At 44.5% G+C, this 16,582-nt stretch overlaps 1 protein-coding gene across 1 annotated transcript in view; it reads right to left on the reverse strand.

The window, feature by feature from the left end:
- Positions 1 to 16,582, reverse strand: part of chgb (chromogranin B) — an 85,225-nt gene that overhangs the window by 12,726 nt on the left and 55,917 nt on the right. Inside the window, exons 3-5 of the mRNA XM_070888789.1 lie at positions 10,087 to 10,133; positions 9,895 to 9,985; positions 6,767 to 8,427 (exon numbers count right to left, since the gene is read on the reverse strand). Coding sequence (XP_070744890.1) covers positions 6,767 to 8,427; positions 9,895 to 9,985; positions 10,087 to 10,133 — 1,799 coding nt within the window. The remainder of the gene's footprint in view (positions 1 to 6,766; positions 8,428 to 9,894; positions 9,986 to 10,086; positions 10,134 to 16,582) is intronic.

Below are 16,582 nucleotides of genomic sequence, written 5' to 3' on the forward strand. Positions count from 1 at the left end.
TTCAGGAAAGGTAATCACATGGTGAAACTAAACATATCTAAGTATTTTGGATCATCTTGCTGTCTGGTTCCCCGTTCAAATTCATTGATTGGTATGAAGTTCATGGGCTTGCACAGTAGATATAAACTAAAATCACCACAGAAAGTTAAGTTAAGTCATTTTTAATCTAAGTACCCTTTTAATGATGTGATATGTGTAAATTACTGCCAGTCAACCTCTCTGGCACCGAAAATTAACTATTACAAATGTGGCATCTTATTCAGGTTGTAATTGTTGTTGGAGATTATTTTTAAATTAAAATGAAATCTTTTTTCTTTTTTGTCTCTTTTTTTCTCTCTCTCTCAATATCTAATCTTTCTTTCCCTCTCTTTGGGCCCAAGTTTCGAGCCGCGCCTAGAACGGCGCAGTTCCGACCTGGACGCCCGTTTTTCGCGCCACAAAGTGCGCCTAAAAAAAACCTCCGTATTCCCCACCTCCCTGCAGGTCCTCTGGCCCTCGGCGCAGCGCAGCAGGAGCTGTAGGGGGCAGAGCCAGGTCCCTGCGCTGAAAACAGTGCCGGGAGCTCTGCACATGCGCGCTACAGTGGGCATGCAAGTGCAGTAGCTCCAGGCACCCGAAACTGTGTGGGAGGGGCCCGAAGCACGCAGCCCCTAGCCCTGGTCCAATGGCCTCACTGGGGCTGCGTGAATAAGGCTCCTCCCACGGCCAGCTCCTGCTTCCTCCCGACCCCGACTCGACCCCTGCTTTCCGCCCTCGGACCGGACCCGACACCCGCTCCCCCACCCCCCGTCCCCGGACCGGACCCGACACCCGCTCCCCCCCCTGCCTCCGGACTGGATCCGACCTGACCTCCCTCCCCCCGACCTGACCTCCCTCTCCCTCCCTCCCTCCCCCCAACCCGAACCGAACCGACCTCCCTCCCACCACCCCTCCGATCCGACCCAACGCCACCTACCTGTAAATCTGGTGCTGGGGACGGGCCCTGCCCGAAGTCTCGGGCCCGGCCCGTTCAGCCTCCCTCCCCCTTCTCCTTCCCCCCCCCCACCCGATCTCCTCCCCCCCCCAATCTCCTTCTCCCCCCCATTTCCCCCCCTTCTCCTTTCTCCCCCCTCCCCCTACTCCCCCCCTCCTCCCTCCCCCTTCTCCCCCCTCTCCCCTTCTCCCCATCCCTCCCCCTTCTCCCCCTCCCCCTTCTCCCCCATCCCTCCCCCTTCTGCCCCATCCCTCCCCCTTCTCCCCCATCCCTCCCCCTTCCCTCGCTCTGCTCCCCCCCTCTCTCCCTCTACCCCCCTCCTCCCCCTCCCCTCGCTGTCAGAAACACAGACACTGACAGACAGAGAATGAGAGATACACAGACAGACAGAGAGATAGAGACACTGACAGAGACACACTGAGGGGGGCATCCCAGCACGCTGTTGGAGGGCTCCCGGTGCTGCAGTCGGTAAGTAGAAAATGTTTTATTTATTGATTTAAAAAAAAAAAAAAAATTTCTTATTAATTTTTTTTGATTGATTTATTGGTTGATTTATTGATGTATTTATCATTTATTATTGATGATGGCTCTTTATTTGTAAAACTGAAGTATTTAATGTTTGTAAACTTCCCTTTAAACACCCTCCCCCCCACCATTCCCAAGCCTGATTTGTAAACTACGCCTGATTTTCTAAAGTGTAGACAAGGTTTTTTCGAGCGTACAAAAATCTTCACTTACTCCATTCTAAGTTAGTTTGGAGTAAGTTTTCACTCACGAAACTTTGAAATCAGGCGTAAGTGGCCGGACACGCCCCCTTTAAAAAAAAAATTCTGTTCCAAAGTGAAACTGTTCTAACTGACTAGAACTGGAGCAAACTAAATGACGAGAATTCCGATTTCTAAGATACTCCGTTCTACACCAGTTGCTCCTAAAAATCAGGAGCAAATCATGTGGAAACTTGGGGCCTTTATTTCTCTTTCTGTACCTGATTTGACATTAACTTCACCCACTCTAATCTACATTTCCTTGTTGTGACCTTGCACTGTTCAGTTCCCAATCGTTCAATCTGATTGGTTAAGGTGTTGCTTGCCCTGGTCACTCAGGTCCCAGCTGCCCTGTCATGGGCGCCTTGCCATTTCCATCTCGCGCCTCCAGCAATTTGCAGCACAAAATATCATGGAGATTAAATGGGCAAGGGCAAATCTAACTAATGGCAGGCGCCATTCATTGGCCTGCTGTGGTAATTTGTGAGCCCATACGTTATCGCCATAGCAGCTGGCTGTCAAGCTGTTGGCTCTGCAGGCTTCCCACTCTCTGGTGAACCTTGACTCTTGTCTGTCACTTAGTCCACACCTTTTCAATTACACTCGGGGCGTCCCATCACCAAAACTGGCCTTGCCTCATCCTCACAATTAAAGCTGCTGTCGACATTACTAGTATGGTATGATATAAATAGAACGGTACAGAAGAAGCTGCTTTGAATCTAATTCTGAAAGAGATCTGCATATTCATTCACTCGCATTTCACCTGAGCTATTCAGCTTTTCACTTGAGGAATAATTTGTATATTCAACCATCCTAACGATTCTTCTCTTTACCAAATCCATCGGCATGCAATTCATGTGTTTACCTAGATGCATGAGGAAACTACTCATTGCCAGATTCAGAGGTATCCCGCTATATCTATTATTAGTATTTTTAACATTTATTCTCAGGCTGTGGGCGTCGCTGACAAGTGCACTATTTATTGCCTATCCCTAGTTGTCCTTCAGAAGGTGGTGGTGGGCGTCCGTCTTCTTCAACCATGGCAGATGCACATACTTCTACAATGCTGTTAGGTAGGAAGCTCCAAGCTTTTGACCCAGTGATAATAAAGGACCAGTGATATATGTCCAAGTCAACATGGTGTATGACTTTGAGGGAAATTTGGAGGCAATGATGTTCCCCTGCACCTGCTGCCCTTGTCCTAGTTAGTGGAGGTTGCAGGTTTGGGAGGTGCAGCCAATGAAGCCTTACCAAGTTGCTCCAGTGCATCCTGTAGAGAGCACACACTGCAACCATTGGTAGAGGGAGTGGATGTTTAAGCCAATGGATAGAGTGGCGATTATGTGGACTGCTTTTTCCTGGATAGTGTCTGAATATACAAGGGTGGACGCTCCCTGGCTACCGTTTCTACTAAAGAATTATGATTCCTACCGAGCTCGATACAAACATGAAAAAGGATGTTGTTTCAAGAATGTGCAAGTTGATCATTCTCCATCACTGCTTCAATAGAAACAGGTGTATCTGATCAGACCACTGCTATTGTGGTCCTGGGAGCCCCTGGCCAAAGACCACCCTAAGTGGAGGAAGAGCATCCGGGAAGGCACTGAGCACCTCGAGTCTCGTCGCCGACAGCATGCAGAAAACAAGCGCAGACAGCGGAAGGAGCCTACGGCAAACCAGACTCCCCACCCATCGTTTCCTCCAACGACTGTCTGTCCCACCTGCGACACAGACTGTAATTCCCATATTGAACTGTACAGTCACCTGGGAACTCACTCTTAGAGTGGAAGCAAGTCTTCCTCAATTTCGATTGACTGCCTATGATGATGATGATGATGATTGTGGTCCTGTGTCTACGCTCTTGTTTACAGATGCATTGCCCGTTGTTCCCTTTATTTTACTATGTTGCAACCTAGCAGGTTGCAATTGTAACTGAAGTAATCAGGAGTACAGTCTACTTCTTAAATAGTTTTTACTAAAATGCACCTCACATACCTCATGGGTATGTGCAAGGAAAGAATTTGGAACCAGCCCCACACTTCAAGTATTGCTATCCAGACAGAACTGCTGAGAAAGACAGGCAGTTTGAGCTGTGTTCAACTTTCTTTTTGGTTCTAAATAGAAAGGTCCTCCCTCCGAGGAGCTGCTGTGGAAATCTTGGCATTCTTTTAAAGCAAGTAAGAAGAAGAACTCACCCTTCAATGTAGCTGCTTTGATTGTTTCAAAAAAGGTTCGATTCCACATATCATATTTCCCCACCATCCAACCCTGCTCTGTGGGCTGTTGGGCTGGTGGAGCTTTTCCTCATAAGACAATGGCCTAGAAATTCATTGATACTGCGTCCCTTTTACAGCTACAAAATGGACACATAAGCATTGAATAAGGTTGGTGGCGTGAGTGTGCACATTCCATAGTGGCGTCTAGGGCCTGTGACTGAAACATGTTGGGCTTTTGAATATTCAAATATGGGGCTTAACGCCTGTTTCAGGACCCCTTCCCAAAATTGGGCTGTCCTGAATGCAGCCAATCCCGGCTGCATTCAGGATAACCAAGTCCACATTCAGCCTAACCAGCGGTCTTTAAAGGGACCGTTGGAGATTGCCACCAAAAAGATTCATTTAAAAAAAAATACTTACCTGAATGTGGAACCAGAAGGAGCAGAAGTGCTCCTCCTGATTGCAAAGACCACCTGCTAAGTCCACTCCCAATCACCTCCTTCCCCTGCCAATCGCCTCCACCCATCGAGGATAATATGCAGATGTTGCCAGGACTGGAGGATTTTAGCTATGAGAAAAGATTGGATAGGCTGGTGTTGTTTTCTATGGAACAGAGGAGGCTGAGGAGAGACTTAATTGGTGTATCAAGTTATGAGGGGCCTAGCTAAAGTGGACAGGAAGGACTTATTTCCCTTAGCAGAGAGGTCAATAACCAGCGGGCATAGATTTGGTAGAAGGAATAGAGGGTAGTTGAGAAATTGTTTCACCCAGAGGGTGGTGGGGCTCTGGAACTCACTATCTGAAAGGGTGGTAGAGGCAGAAACCCTAATCACATTTAAAAAGTACTTGAAGTGCTGCAACCTACAGGTCTATGGACCAAGAGCTGGAAAGTGGGATTAGGCTGGATAGCTCTTTTTCAGTCAGCACGGACACAATGGGCCGAATGGCCTCCTCCTATGCCATAAATTGCTATGCTATGCTATGATCTGCCGATCACCTCCCCCCTTTCCCGATCACCTCCCACTCCCCCAGTGGGACCTACCTGAGGGCCTCTGCCGGCAAGGCAGCAGCCCGAAGTTTAAATCCACTTCACCGGCAAGCTGCCTAGGAATGAGCAGCAGGTGTCCGCAGCTCAGTAGTCTAATTTAAATGAACCCGAGGTCCGATATCCAGTGTGCGTCAAGCCTACCTGTTCCGGCACAAGGTTCCTTTCCTACGGCCTGCTTAGCCGCCAGACTAAGCGGGTGCTATCCAATTTCACCCCCAGCACTCTTTGTCTATTTTAAGTGTTATTTGACACAAGAACATTGCAGTTTGCATATGACCATTTCATTTGCATGTTTCAAAATGTTGTGCCAAGTGTTTATATATCTATAATACTTTGCGTGTGCATAACAATCCTTGTCATCAAGATTATTTAATTTGTCTTACTGAATTAACAGTTAATAGAGTTGTTTGTTTAATCATTATGATTAATAATAACCAAGGTGAAGGTTTATTCCAAGATGCTCAGCAAGGGCATCTTCCACGTGCTTCCAAAATGTTATTATTCTTCCATCTGAATGTAGGTCTGCCAAACTATTGAGTAGACTAGGCTAATATTCTCTAGAGTTTAGAGGAATGAGAGGTGATACCATTGAAACATACAAAACCCTTACAGGGCTTGACAGGGTAGATGCAGCAAGGATGTTTCTCCTGGCTGGGGAGTCTAGAACCAGTGGTCACAGTCTCAGAATAAGGGGTCGGCCATTTAGGACTGAGATGAGGAGAAATGTCTTCCCTCAGAGGGTGGTGAATCTTTGGAATTCTCTACCCCAGAGGGCTGTGAAGGCTTAGTCGTTGAGTATATTCAAGACAGAGATCGATAGATTTTTTGGATGTTAAGGGAATCAAGGGATATGGGGACAGTGCAGGAAAGTGGAGTTGTCGAAGATCAGCCATGATCTTATTAAATGGCAGAGCAGGCTCGAGCGGCTGAATGGCTTACTCCTGCTCCTAATTCTTATGTTCTTATGTTCTTAAACTTTACACAGAATCTACCGTTAAGATACTTCCTCAGGCCAACAACAACTGAAGTTGAAATTAATCCATATTGTTAATCTTTAATATAATTAATAACTCAACCTTATCTTATCAATCATGATTTTTTTTAAAGAACATTCACATTAACAAACCTGCAGATAATACCTCCTTAAATGAGGAACAAATACATATTCAATTAAAATAAACAGGAATTAGCATTTAATTTGGTGACATCAGGTCTGCAAACACACACACATTATTTAAAGCATACTTTAAATCATATTTAACTTTTTGAGTATTTTCAGCTTTCAAAGTATTTGCTTTCAGAAAAAAAAGTCCACAACAATTTGCTTTGAAAATTCTAAAGTATATCCAAATATATTGGATAGAAAATGTATAAATCAGTACATTTTTAAGGTAAACATACTATGACTTTAATTTTGATTCCAAAAGCTACTAAAGTTCTAAGAGTTAGAATGATAAATTATTATGAAATACTTATTGGGAGAATATCTGAGATCAAATTAAGTGGTTACAACATTTTAAAAAACTGATGTTAAATTATAGCTATAAAATGCTTTATAAATTGTTATGATAATATTCATGTATTAATGTATCATTTTAGTGTCCATCATGTTATTTGAGATCACTAATCAATCAGCTACGTTGCAAAGTGAAAATGATCAATTGTTGCCTATAACCCTACCCATCAGTTCATCCAAAATAAGAAATGTAAGTTAGCGAAGATTTTTACTCTCTTTCATTAAAAGAAAAATAATCAGTTGGCTCACCTCTTCTTCAGTCAGTGTTCTGTGGTTCATATTTCTTTTCCCCTCTTCATGGTGTTGCTGTTCCTTTCCTTCCTCAAAATCATAAAGTTCTGGGATTTCCATTGACTTTTTCTTGGATTTCAGATATTGTGCCAGCTTGTCCATTCTATCGTACATCATTTTCCCTTGGAAATCATGGGCAAGGTTTTGTCTTACAGCCTGTTCTTCATTAACTTCCTCATTCTGCCCCTGGTCTTCCTCCTCGTGTCTTTTTTCATAATGTCTCTTCTCCCACCTCTCACCATGTTCTTCATATTCCGGAGAGAAGTGACTTTCCTTGCTGCACTTTATTTCTTCTTCACTGCCAGGATTTCCGTCCTCCATACTCTGCCTTTTCTTCCACCAACTCCGTTGCACTTTTGGAAAGTGTTTTGTGTTTCTCTCTTCCTCTTCATTTTTTTCATTGCTCCCATATTTCTCTTCTGTGTCTTCCTCTCTCTGGTGTCTCTTTTCATTGTGATTATTTCTCTTTTCTTCTTCATTATAATGCCCCTTTTCCTCACTGTGATACTTATTTCCCTCTTCCTCCTCCTCCTCCTCTTCTTCACTATGGTGAATCTTGTTCCCATTATGATGTCTCTTTTCTTCTTCACTGTGGTGTTTCTTTTCTTCACTATAGTGCATTTTTTCTTCACTATAGGTCCTTTTGTCTTGGTGTCGTTTTTCTTCATCTGATTCCTCTGAGTTACTCCTCATGTGTCCATTTATTTTATCCTCATGATGTTTATGTTCTTCATATACTTCCTGCCTGTTATTTCTCTTGAGGTAATTATGAATGTTATTGAAGTGTTCTAGTTCTTCGCTGGATTCATCAGATTTACCAGAGTTCTTCTCTTGGTGAGTACTTCTCCTATCCTCATCAGACTGACCATAGCTGTTTCTTTTGTGATAGTGTCTGCGACCATTATGTCGTTTCTCTCTTTCTTCACTATCTTCCTCTTCTGACTTGTGAGAGTCAGATTTCTTACGCTCATAATGGCTATCTCTTTTGTTTTGTTTATTGAGATCTTCATCAGATCCCTCTGCCCCTATGTCAATGTATCTTTTTTCAGAACTGTATCTTCTTTCTTCTGAATGTCCATATGAACCAATTTGTTTATCCTCCTCAGATGACTCTTCACTTCTTCTGTCATGTTCATGAGGCCGTTTTTGATGGGACCCATTGCTTGTATTCTCAGAACTGTGTGCTTTTTGTGAGTGTTTTTCCTCTTGCTCACCATCTTCCTCACTGTGTCCTCGTTTCCTGTGTTTTTCTTCATCTTGCTCATTTCTATTATCTGCATATCTTCTTTCTTTGTAGTTGAGATATTCTTGATCTGAATGACCTCTGACATGGCGGATGTTTTTTACTGGTTTGAAGTCTTCCATACTCCTGCTATCCTCGTCACTGTTATTCTCTTCGCTTTTTTCTTCATCATGGTTTCGTTTGAAATGCTGTTTTTCCTCACTTTCACCTTCATTGTGTTTTTCTGCCTCATAATACATTCCCCTGTGCCCCTCCTCTGCTTCCTGTCTTCTGTTATCTTCATAGTGACGCTTTTCAGATTCCTCAAGGTGTCTCTCCTCTTCATACTGTTTGTTTCCTCCCTCATTTTTATTTTCTATTACTTTATGTTTCCCGCCTGGAATAGGATGTAACAATAAAGATTTAAGCATCTTTACATCAGGAGATAGGACATCTCATTGAATATGGACACAAGTTCTGTTATATTCTTCACTGTGTGAAAGTCAAACTCATTTTATGTTACTTCTCATTAGATTAATTGGAACGTTAAGACCTGCCCGGCAGCATTTTCTGGTTTTATATCAGTAAAACAGATTACCTGGCCATTATCACATTGCTGTTTCTGGGACCTTGCTGTGGCAAATTGGATACTGTGTTTCCCACATTACAACAGTGACTACTCTTCAAAAATTACTTCCTTGGCTGTAAAGCGCTTTGGGACGTCCTGAAGTCCTGAACGGCGTTATATAAATTCAAGTTTTTCTTTATTTTACATGGTGGGAGTGCGAGTAATATAAAAGGTACTTTACATTTACTGGTCATCTTAACCCTAGTGACCATTTGAAGGAATCAATGCTTGGCGTTAGAAGACCCGGGGCCCAAAGGCAGTGTTCACGGTGCCATGACCAGGATCTCAGCCGCGGCCAATTCTCGTATTTCACACATCAGCAATATGGTCACATTTAAATAACCAGAAATCGCCAGCTCTCGACATTCGGAGCCCGAAGTCATTTGCGTTCAATCTCTCTTTAAATGAAACGGCCGAGCGAGTACCATGAAATGTTGAAGTCGCTTGTTCTTCCTCACAAGTCCATCTGCAATTCCGAAGCATTGAAAGTTTCGGGCGACAGCGCGGGGGCGAATAGCGTGCGTTTACTCAACCCATTCTCAACTCATGTCCCAATTACACACGGACCCTCCTTGAACTGGAGTGATCGTAAAATATGAAAGTGGAAATCCCGAATGAAGTGTCTCTGTATTGTCTGTGGCCCTCGGGAAATAAAAAAACGGAATATGCAGTGGCCGAAATTTGGACTTTATAGCAAGTGTAAATCTTGCTGATATTTATGAAAATGTGTCCAAATGCCACCACACGGGAGTCCTCAGAGCCTGCATGTATGTCTCGGATTGCAACCGTTCGCCACAGAATAGGCTTGTGAAAAGGTGCAAAGCTCGCGGGCTCCTAGAACCCAGCACTTACTGCCAGGGGAGAAGCTAACACAGCGCTACTGTAATTTTAAAAACCACCTTCAGAATATTGGAGCAATAAAAGGCGATCACATTCCCTATTATTGATAGTTCTTTAACCGCACCTTATTGGAAATGAATCTCATCGGATCATCGTTTTAAACCAACAAAGACACTTCAAATTGAGCTGTTCATTAACGGCTGTCGCTTCCCCGGCCCGAGGAGAATAGATTTACCTCCCTCACACGCCAAATTTCAGCACAGAATGCAGATTAAACGAAACCTGCACAGAACACGAGCATTTGTATAGCATTTTCCAGCAGCCCTGTATGGATTTTTGCATTAATGATCTGTGGAATGGGTAAGCTCAGAGTGGTTAGTAAGGACATGCACTTACTCTTCAGGATGTCTCTGCAATCCGAGGTCACCGGAGGAGCGTTGGGTTTGGAAAGGGCGTTGGACAGCGCTTCGATTATACACCGTGTCACCTAAATGGGCAAATAGCGGACAGGATCAGTTTCCTCAGGTTCCGGCTCGGGACACGGAGAGAATTGACTGTCGGTGTTGCAAACACATTACTGATACCTACCAATTCATCCTTCTGTGCCTCTCTCTCCATCGGCAGTGCTCTGACTGCTGCCAAGACCAAACAGAAAGAAAGAAAGAATCATTGTCGATGTGTGTCATACAACCGCTGCACAGGGTGTCGCATTGTCTCGCTATACAGTTAGAATAAGGAACGTGAGACTACATAAACCACAACCTGCTGCTTCCAACCCGGCTCGCTTTCAATCTATAAAACCGCATTCTCTGCGCTGGCGGGGCAGGATTTCGGTGAAAGTTTTCATTTGAAGATCAGCAGCAGCTTTGGCTTCACTGTGTTTTTCATGCAATTGTTATAAATTTACTATTCTTGTAATGAAGTCGGCAAAAAAAATCGGTAAATCTACGCGAGCCCTCGACAATCGGTCTACAAACAAGTGCCCCCAATGATGAAGACCTGTCTGCAACACGCCGTTGTAACAGATAATAACTCGCATTTCAGCACACTGAGGCTGCACGCCAGTAAAACAACGGGTCTTCTGAAATGTGGCCGCCAACACGCGCTTTTCTGTGAGCAAAAATGTCACACTTTGTTCCGATTTACCAATAGCAACAAGAAGAAAAAATAATGCCCACCAAGTCCCTACCAAATCACACACATTCGGAAGTTCAGGTTGTCTGGGGATGGATCAGTAACCAGCACCCATCCGCTGTCCACGGTGCTGAAACCGAGCGGCCACTGAATGCGAATAAGGATTGAAAATAAAGGCAAACTTTACCTGCCACGGCAGACAGAAGGGACAAGGTGAGGAGAGGCAGGAATTGCATAGTCTTGTGCGGGGCGTGCGCGCTGTGTGGGACGAGGGAGCGCTTTCCCCGGCTGCTCGCAGTCTGCGCTGGTCTCTGTAAGGAGCCGGGCTCCAGTAACCCCAATTTAAAGCGAGCGCTCGGCGGAGGCACGGCGCTGCTCGTCAAAGAGGCGGAGGCAGCCTCCTCTCCCAACAGCGTCGTCATCAGAGTCCCACAAGGGCCAGCGGAAAGTGTGTCTGGGTCATGCAGAAACTTTCATCTCCATTCATTATTGAGTTCAGGTTTCTTAAAATACGTGCTTGGTCTGAATGCACCGAACTCGGGCAGCTCCAGCCCGTCCATTTGTCTAACCCAACCGCACCTTAATGTTGTCAAGTCACTGATTCTGTCCATCAGCCCTTCGGTTATAGAGGGACGATGTCGAAGTACGGTTACAGAAAATAGAGTTACGGTTTCTGTTACTCGATTTATTTTCTCCCAATCTTCTCCCATTTTTATTTTCTAGGGCACAGTTCTGCAGGCAATCAAATCCTCCAGCAGGTGCTCGTTCCTTATGTTTCAGGCTGAATAACAAGCCCGGCAGGCTTTCTGGCATAGCAATAGAATATGTTGCAAATGGCCAAACTTTTGAAGAAGAACTTAATGGACCCTCTCGAAATATTTAACCCATTTGCTTTTACATAAAGAGAAATAGATTGCAAGTCAATTTGTACCCACTCCCTTTGCAACAGATGCGTGGAATTCTAGTCTCAAAAATGGATTCCACCAATCATACATTTTAATTCTTTTCATAGATCTGCATTTTTGTTGACGTATTATTATCGTCCTTTGCTGCCAATTTATGCCTGTTTAAGATTAAGGGTTTTATATTCATATATACTTTATCCTTTTATTTTCACATTGGTCAGATGCAAATGAGTTGAGAATGAATGAGAAGTTAGTCATCTATCATTGGATTTTTAATGATTACAGTTTCAATGTCTCGCAATTCTAGCTCATTTCAATACACATATTCATCATTGGGGGCACTTGTTTGTACACCGATTGCCAATGGCTCGCGTAGATTTACCGATTGTTTTGTCGACTTCATTACAAGAATAATACATCACAATTGCATGAAAACACATTGAAGCCAAAGCCAAACTCGCAAGGCTGCTGCTGATCTTCAAATGAAAGCTTTCACCGAAATCCTGCCCCGCCAGCGCAGAGAATGCGGTTTTATAGATTGAAAGCGAGCCAGTGGGTTTGGGCTCGAAGCAGCAGGTCGGGATGAACCAAACTGCGGGTTAACTTTCACCAGCTGGCTTATGTAGTCTCAGGTTCCTTATTCTAACTGGCAACCAATTCGAGACTAAGCATTGATGGTGAGACTATTCCAAGGCAACAAGCTTGGATTAGGGGGGATTGGAATAGCCAATCTCCCCTTATCTGTTGCCACAATTACTACCAAAATAAGAACATAAGAAATAGGATCAGGAGCAGGCCATATGGCCCCTCGAGCCTGCTCTGCCATTCAATAAGATCATGGCTGATCTGATTATGGACTCAGCTCCACTTCCCTGCCCGCTCCCCATAACCTCTTATCCCCTTATCGTTTAAGAATCATTGCCCTTTACCACAAAGCAAGTATTCCAGCAATAACGTTCACTTGAGTTGTATTGGCATTTAAAGATGCCTTACTCTCCACTTCTATAGGCATATACATAGTAAACAGGCAGTAAGAATCATAAAGGATGCAATATATGAATAGTTGGATAGGGAGGGACGTATTGGGGACATCCAACATGGCTTCATTAAAAAGAGGTATTGTCTCACAAATCCAACTGTATTTTTTGAAAGAGTTACAAGGTTGGTGGATGAGGGAAGCCCAGTAGACATTGTTTACTTAGATTTCCAAAAAGCTTTTGACAAGGTACCACATAAGAGGCTTCTCTATAAGAGCAGAGCCTCTAGTATTAGTGGAAATATATTGAGCTGGATTCAGAACTGGCTGGAAGGATGCAGGCAAAGAGTAGTCCTGGATGGATTTGGATCTGTTTGGAGACCGGTCACCAGTGGTGCCCCGCAGGGATCAGTGTTGGGACCGTTGCTTTTTACTATTTTTATTAATGATCTGCATTCAGGGATTGGGGGCACAATTTGCAAATTTGCAGCTGATACCAAGATCTTTGCAAGTGTTAGACCTGTAGAAGAGGCTCGTCTAATTCAAGCAGATCTTAATGTGTTGGGAGACTGGGCTCAAGACTGGAAAATTATATATAACTTAGATAAGTGCAGTGTTATGCATGTGGGCAGGGCAAATGCTCAACATTCATACACCCTCCAGGGAAAGGCATTAAAGATGGTGGAGAGAGAAAGAGATTTGGGCGTTCTAATGCATACATCCATAAAGGTACACAAGCTATGCCGTGCAGCAATAGCTGTAGCAAATAGGCTTCTGGGGTGTATCCATAGGACAATTGAGTATAAGATGAGGTATGCTGTTTTTCCTTATACAAGACCGTAGTCAGGCAACACTTAGAATACTGTGTCCAGTTTTGGTCTCCTCGCATGGTGGGTGATATTGAGGCTCTGGAAAAGGGGCAGAAGACGGCCACTAGACTAATTCCAAGTCTAAAGCATTTTAGTTATCAAGATAGGTTAAAAGAGTTGGGACTCTTTACCTTAGAGAAGCGTAGACTTAGGGGGGGAATATGGTTGAGAGAATAAACAGTGTTCCAGCTGACAGTTCATTTCAATTAAATAGGTTAGGCAGGACCAGGGGGCACAAATTTATGTTGTATATGTCGAGATCTAGGTTAGATGTCAGGAGGTGGTTCTTTTCACAGAGAATAGTAGGCCTCTGGAACAAGCTGCTGCTTCATGTGGTGGATGCAGATTCCCTGAATTCCTTCAAGCAAAAGCTGGATTTGTTTCTGGCTGCGGCGGAGATTAACTCTTACAGAAGGCAGGCAATTTAGTGGCCAGCGTGAACTCCTGGACTAATTTCGATTGCCTACATGGGTCGGAGAGGAATTTCCCAGATTTTGTTCCCCAAATTGGCCAGGGTTTTTAATCTTTTTTTGCCTCGCCCAGGAGATCACATGGCTTTGGGTGGGGTGGAGTGTATATGTTGTGATACACGAGGTATCGCAATTGTTTGGGACAGGATTGATGGACCAGATGGTCTTTACCAGTCTGTCATTTTTCATATGTTCATATGTTTGTAAGAGGAGGGGTGGGGCTGATTAGGGATCAAAATGGAGACCTACATATGGAGGTGGAGGGCATGGCTGAGGTACTAAATGAGTACGTTGCATTTGTCTTCACCAAAAAAGAAGATGCTGCCAAAGTCATAGTGAAAGAGGAGGGAGCTGAGATACTGGATGGGATAAAAATTGTTAAGGAGGAGGTACTAGCAAGGCCGGTTGTACTTAAAGTAGCTAAATCACCAGGACTGGTTGGGATGCATCCTAGGATCCTGAGAGAAGTAAAGGTGGAAATTGAGGAGGATAGTGATAGACTTCAAGAAGACATAGACAGGCTGGTGGAATGGGTAGATATGTGGCAGATCAAATTTAATGCAGAAAAGTATGAAGCTATACATTTTGGTAGGAAGAATGAGGAGAGGCAATATAAATTAAAGGGTACAATTCTAAAGGAGGTGTGTGAACAGAGAGACCTGGGGGTATATGTGCAGAAATCATTGAAAGTGGCAGAGAAGGTTGAGAAACCAGTTAAAAAACAGGATCCTGGGTTTCATAAATAGAAGCATAGAGTCATCATCATAGGCAGTCCCTTGAAACAAGGATAATTTGCTTCCACGCCAAAAAAGGATAAGTTCACAGATGTTCCAATGAAGGACCTAAAATTCCAGGTCCTGATCTATATCCTGAATGGTGGAAGATGTCTGTGCATGGATTTTTTTTAACGTGTGGTGGCCATTGCACACCAGCCACCACACGGGCTTGACAGAGCTAGGTCTTGGTCCAGTGGCAAGGATTACCCAAGACGACTGGAGACCTGCTGTGCTGCACGGACCTAGTGCGCACACACATATTGCAGTGTGGGCTGGCCCGTGCTGCCCCTGGGCCCCTGGCCCCGAACTCACTCCTCTTCTGGGCCCCAATCACATCCCGCTACAGTCTCCTGCCGCTCCTTTGCCCCGACCTCGCTGCTTCTGCCCACGCTCCAATCACCAACCTGGACCTTGATGACGTCACTCTTTGCTGCCATTGCAGCTCGTGCTGCTACCTGATGTGGCCTCTACGCTGCTCCCATGCTGCTACTCGCCATTGCTTTTATGGCCTGACCTGCCGCTGGTGTTCGCACGCAGGTCGGAGCCTCCATGCTGCTCCCAGGCCGCTGCTCGCCGCTTCTTTTATGGTCCCAACCTGCCTCTGGTGAGAACACCAACAATAGAGTACAAAAGCAAGAAAATCATGATGAACCTTTATAAAACACTGGTTTGGCCTCAACTGGAGTATTGTTTCCAATTTTGGGCATCGCACTTTAGGAAGGATATGAAGGCCTTGGAAAGGGTGCAGAAAAGATTTACAAAAATGGTTCCAAGGATGAGGGACTTCAGCTATGTGGATAGACTGGAGAAGCTGGAGTTGTTCTCCTTAGAGCAGAGAAGGTTGAGAGGAGATTTGATAGAGGTGTTCAAAATCACGAGGGGTCTAGACAGAGTAGATAGAGAGAAACTGTTCCCATTGGCGGAAGGGTCAAGAACCAGAGCACACAGATTTAAGGTGATTGGCAGAAGAACCAAATGCGACATGAAGAAAGACTCTTTTACACAGCGAGTGGTTAGGACGTGGAAGTCACTGCCTGAAAGGGTGGTGGAGGCAGATTCAATTGTGACTTTCAAAGGGAATTGGATAAGTGCCTGATGGGAAAAAAATTGCTGGGCTATGGGGAAACATAGAAAATAGATGCAGGAGTAGGCCATTCGGCCCTTTGAGCCTGCACCACCATTCAATAAGATCATGGCTGATCATCACCTCAGTACCCCTTTCCTGCTTTCTCTCTATACCCCTTGATCCCTTTAGCCATAAGGGCCATATCTAACTGCCTTTTGAATATATCCAATGAACTGGCATCAACAACTCTCTGCGGTAGAGAATTCCACAGGTTAACAACTCTCTGAGTGAAGAGGTTTCTCCTCATAGAAACATAGAAACATAGAAAAATAGGTGCAGGAGTAGGTCATTCGGCCTTTCTAGCCTGCACCGCCATTCAATGAGTTCATGGCTGAACATGCAACTTCAGTACCCCATTCCTGCTTTCTCGCCATACCCCTTGATCCCCCTAGTAGTAAGGACTACATCTAACTCCATTTTGAAAAAATTTAGTGAATTGGCCTCAACAACTTTCTGTGGTAGAGAATTCCACAGGTTCACCACTCTCTGGGTGAAGAAGTTTCTCCTCATCTCGGTCCTAAATGGCTTACCCCTTATCCTTAGACTGTGACCCCTGGTTCTGGACTTCCCCAACATTGGGAACATTCTTCCTGCATCTAACCTGTCTAAACCCATCAGAATTTTAAATGTTTCTATGAGGTCCCCTCTCATTCTTCTGAACTCCAGTGAATACAAGCCCAATTGATTCAGTCTTTCTTAATATGTCAGTCCCACCATCCCGGGAATCAGTCTGGTGAACCTTCGCTGCACTCCCTCAATAGCAAGAATGTCCTTCCTCAAGTTAGGAGAACAAAACTGTACACAATACTCCCGATGTGGCCTCACCAA

The sequence above is a fragment of the Pristiophorus japonicus genome, chromosome 9, assembly GCF_044704955.1.
Source record: "Pristiophorus japonicus isolate sPriJap1 chromosome 9, sPriJap1.hap1, whole genome shotgun sequence".
NCBI lineage: Eukaryota > Metazoa > Chordata > Chondrichthyes > Pristiophoridae > Pristiophorus > Pristiophorus japonicus.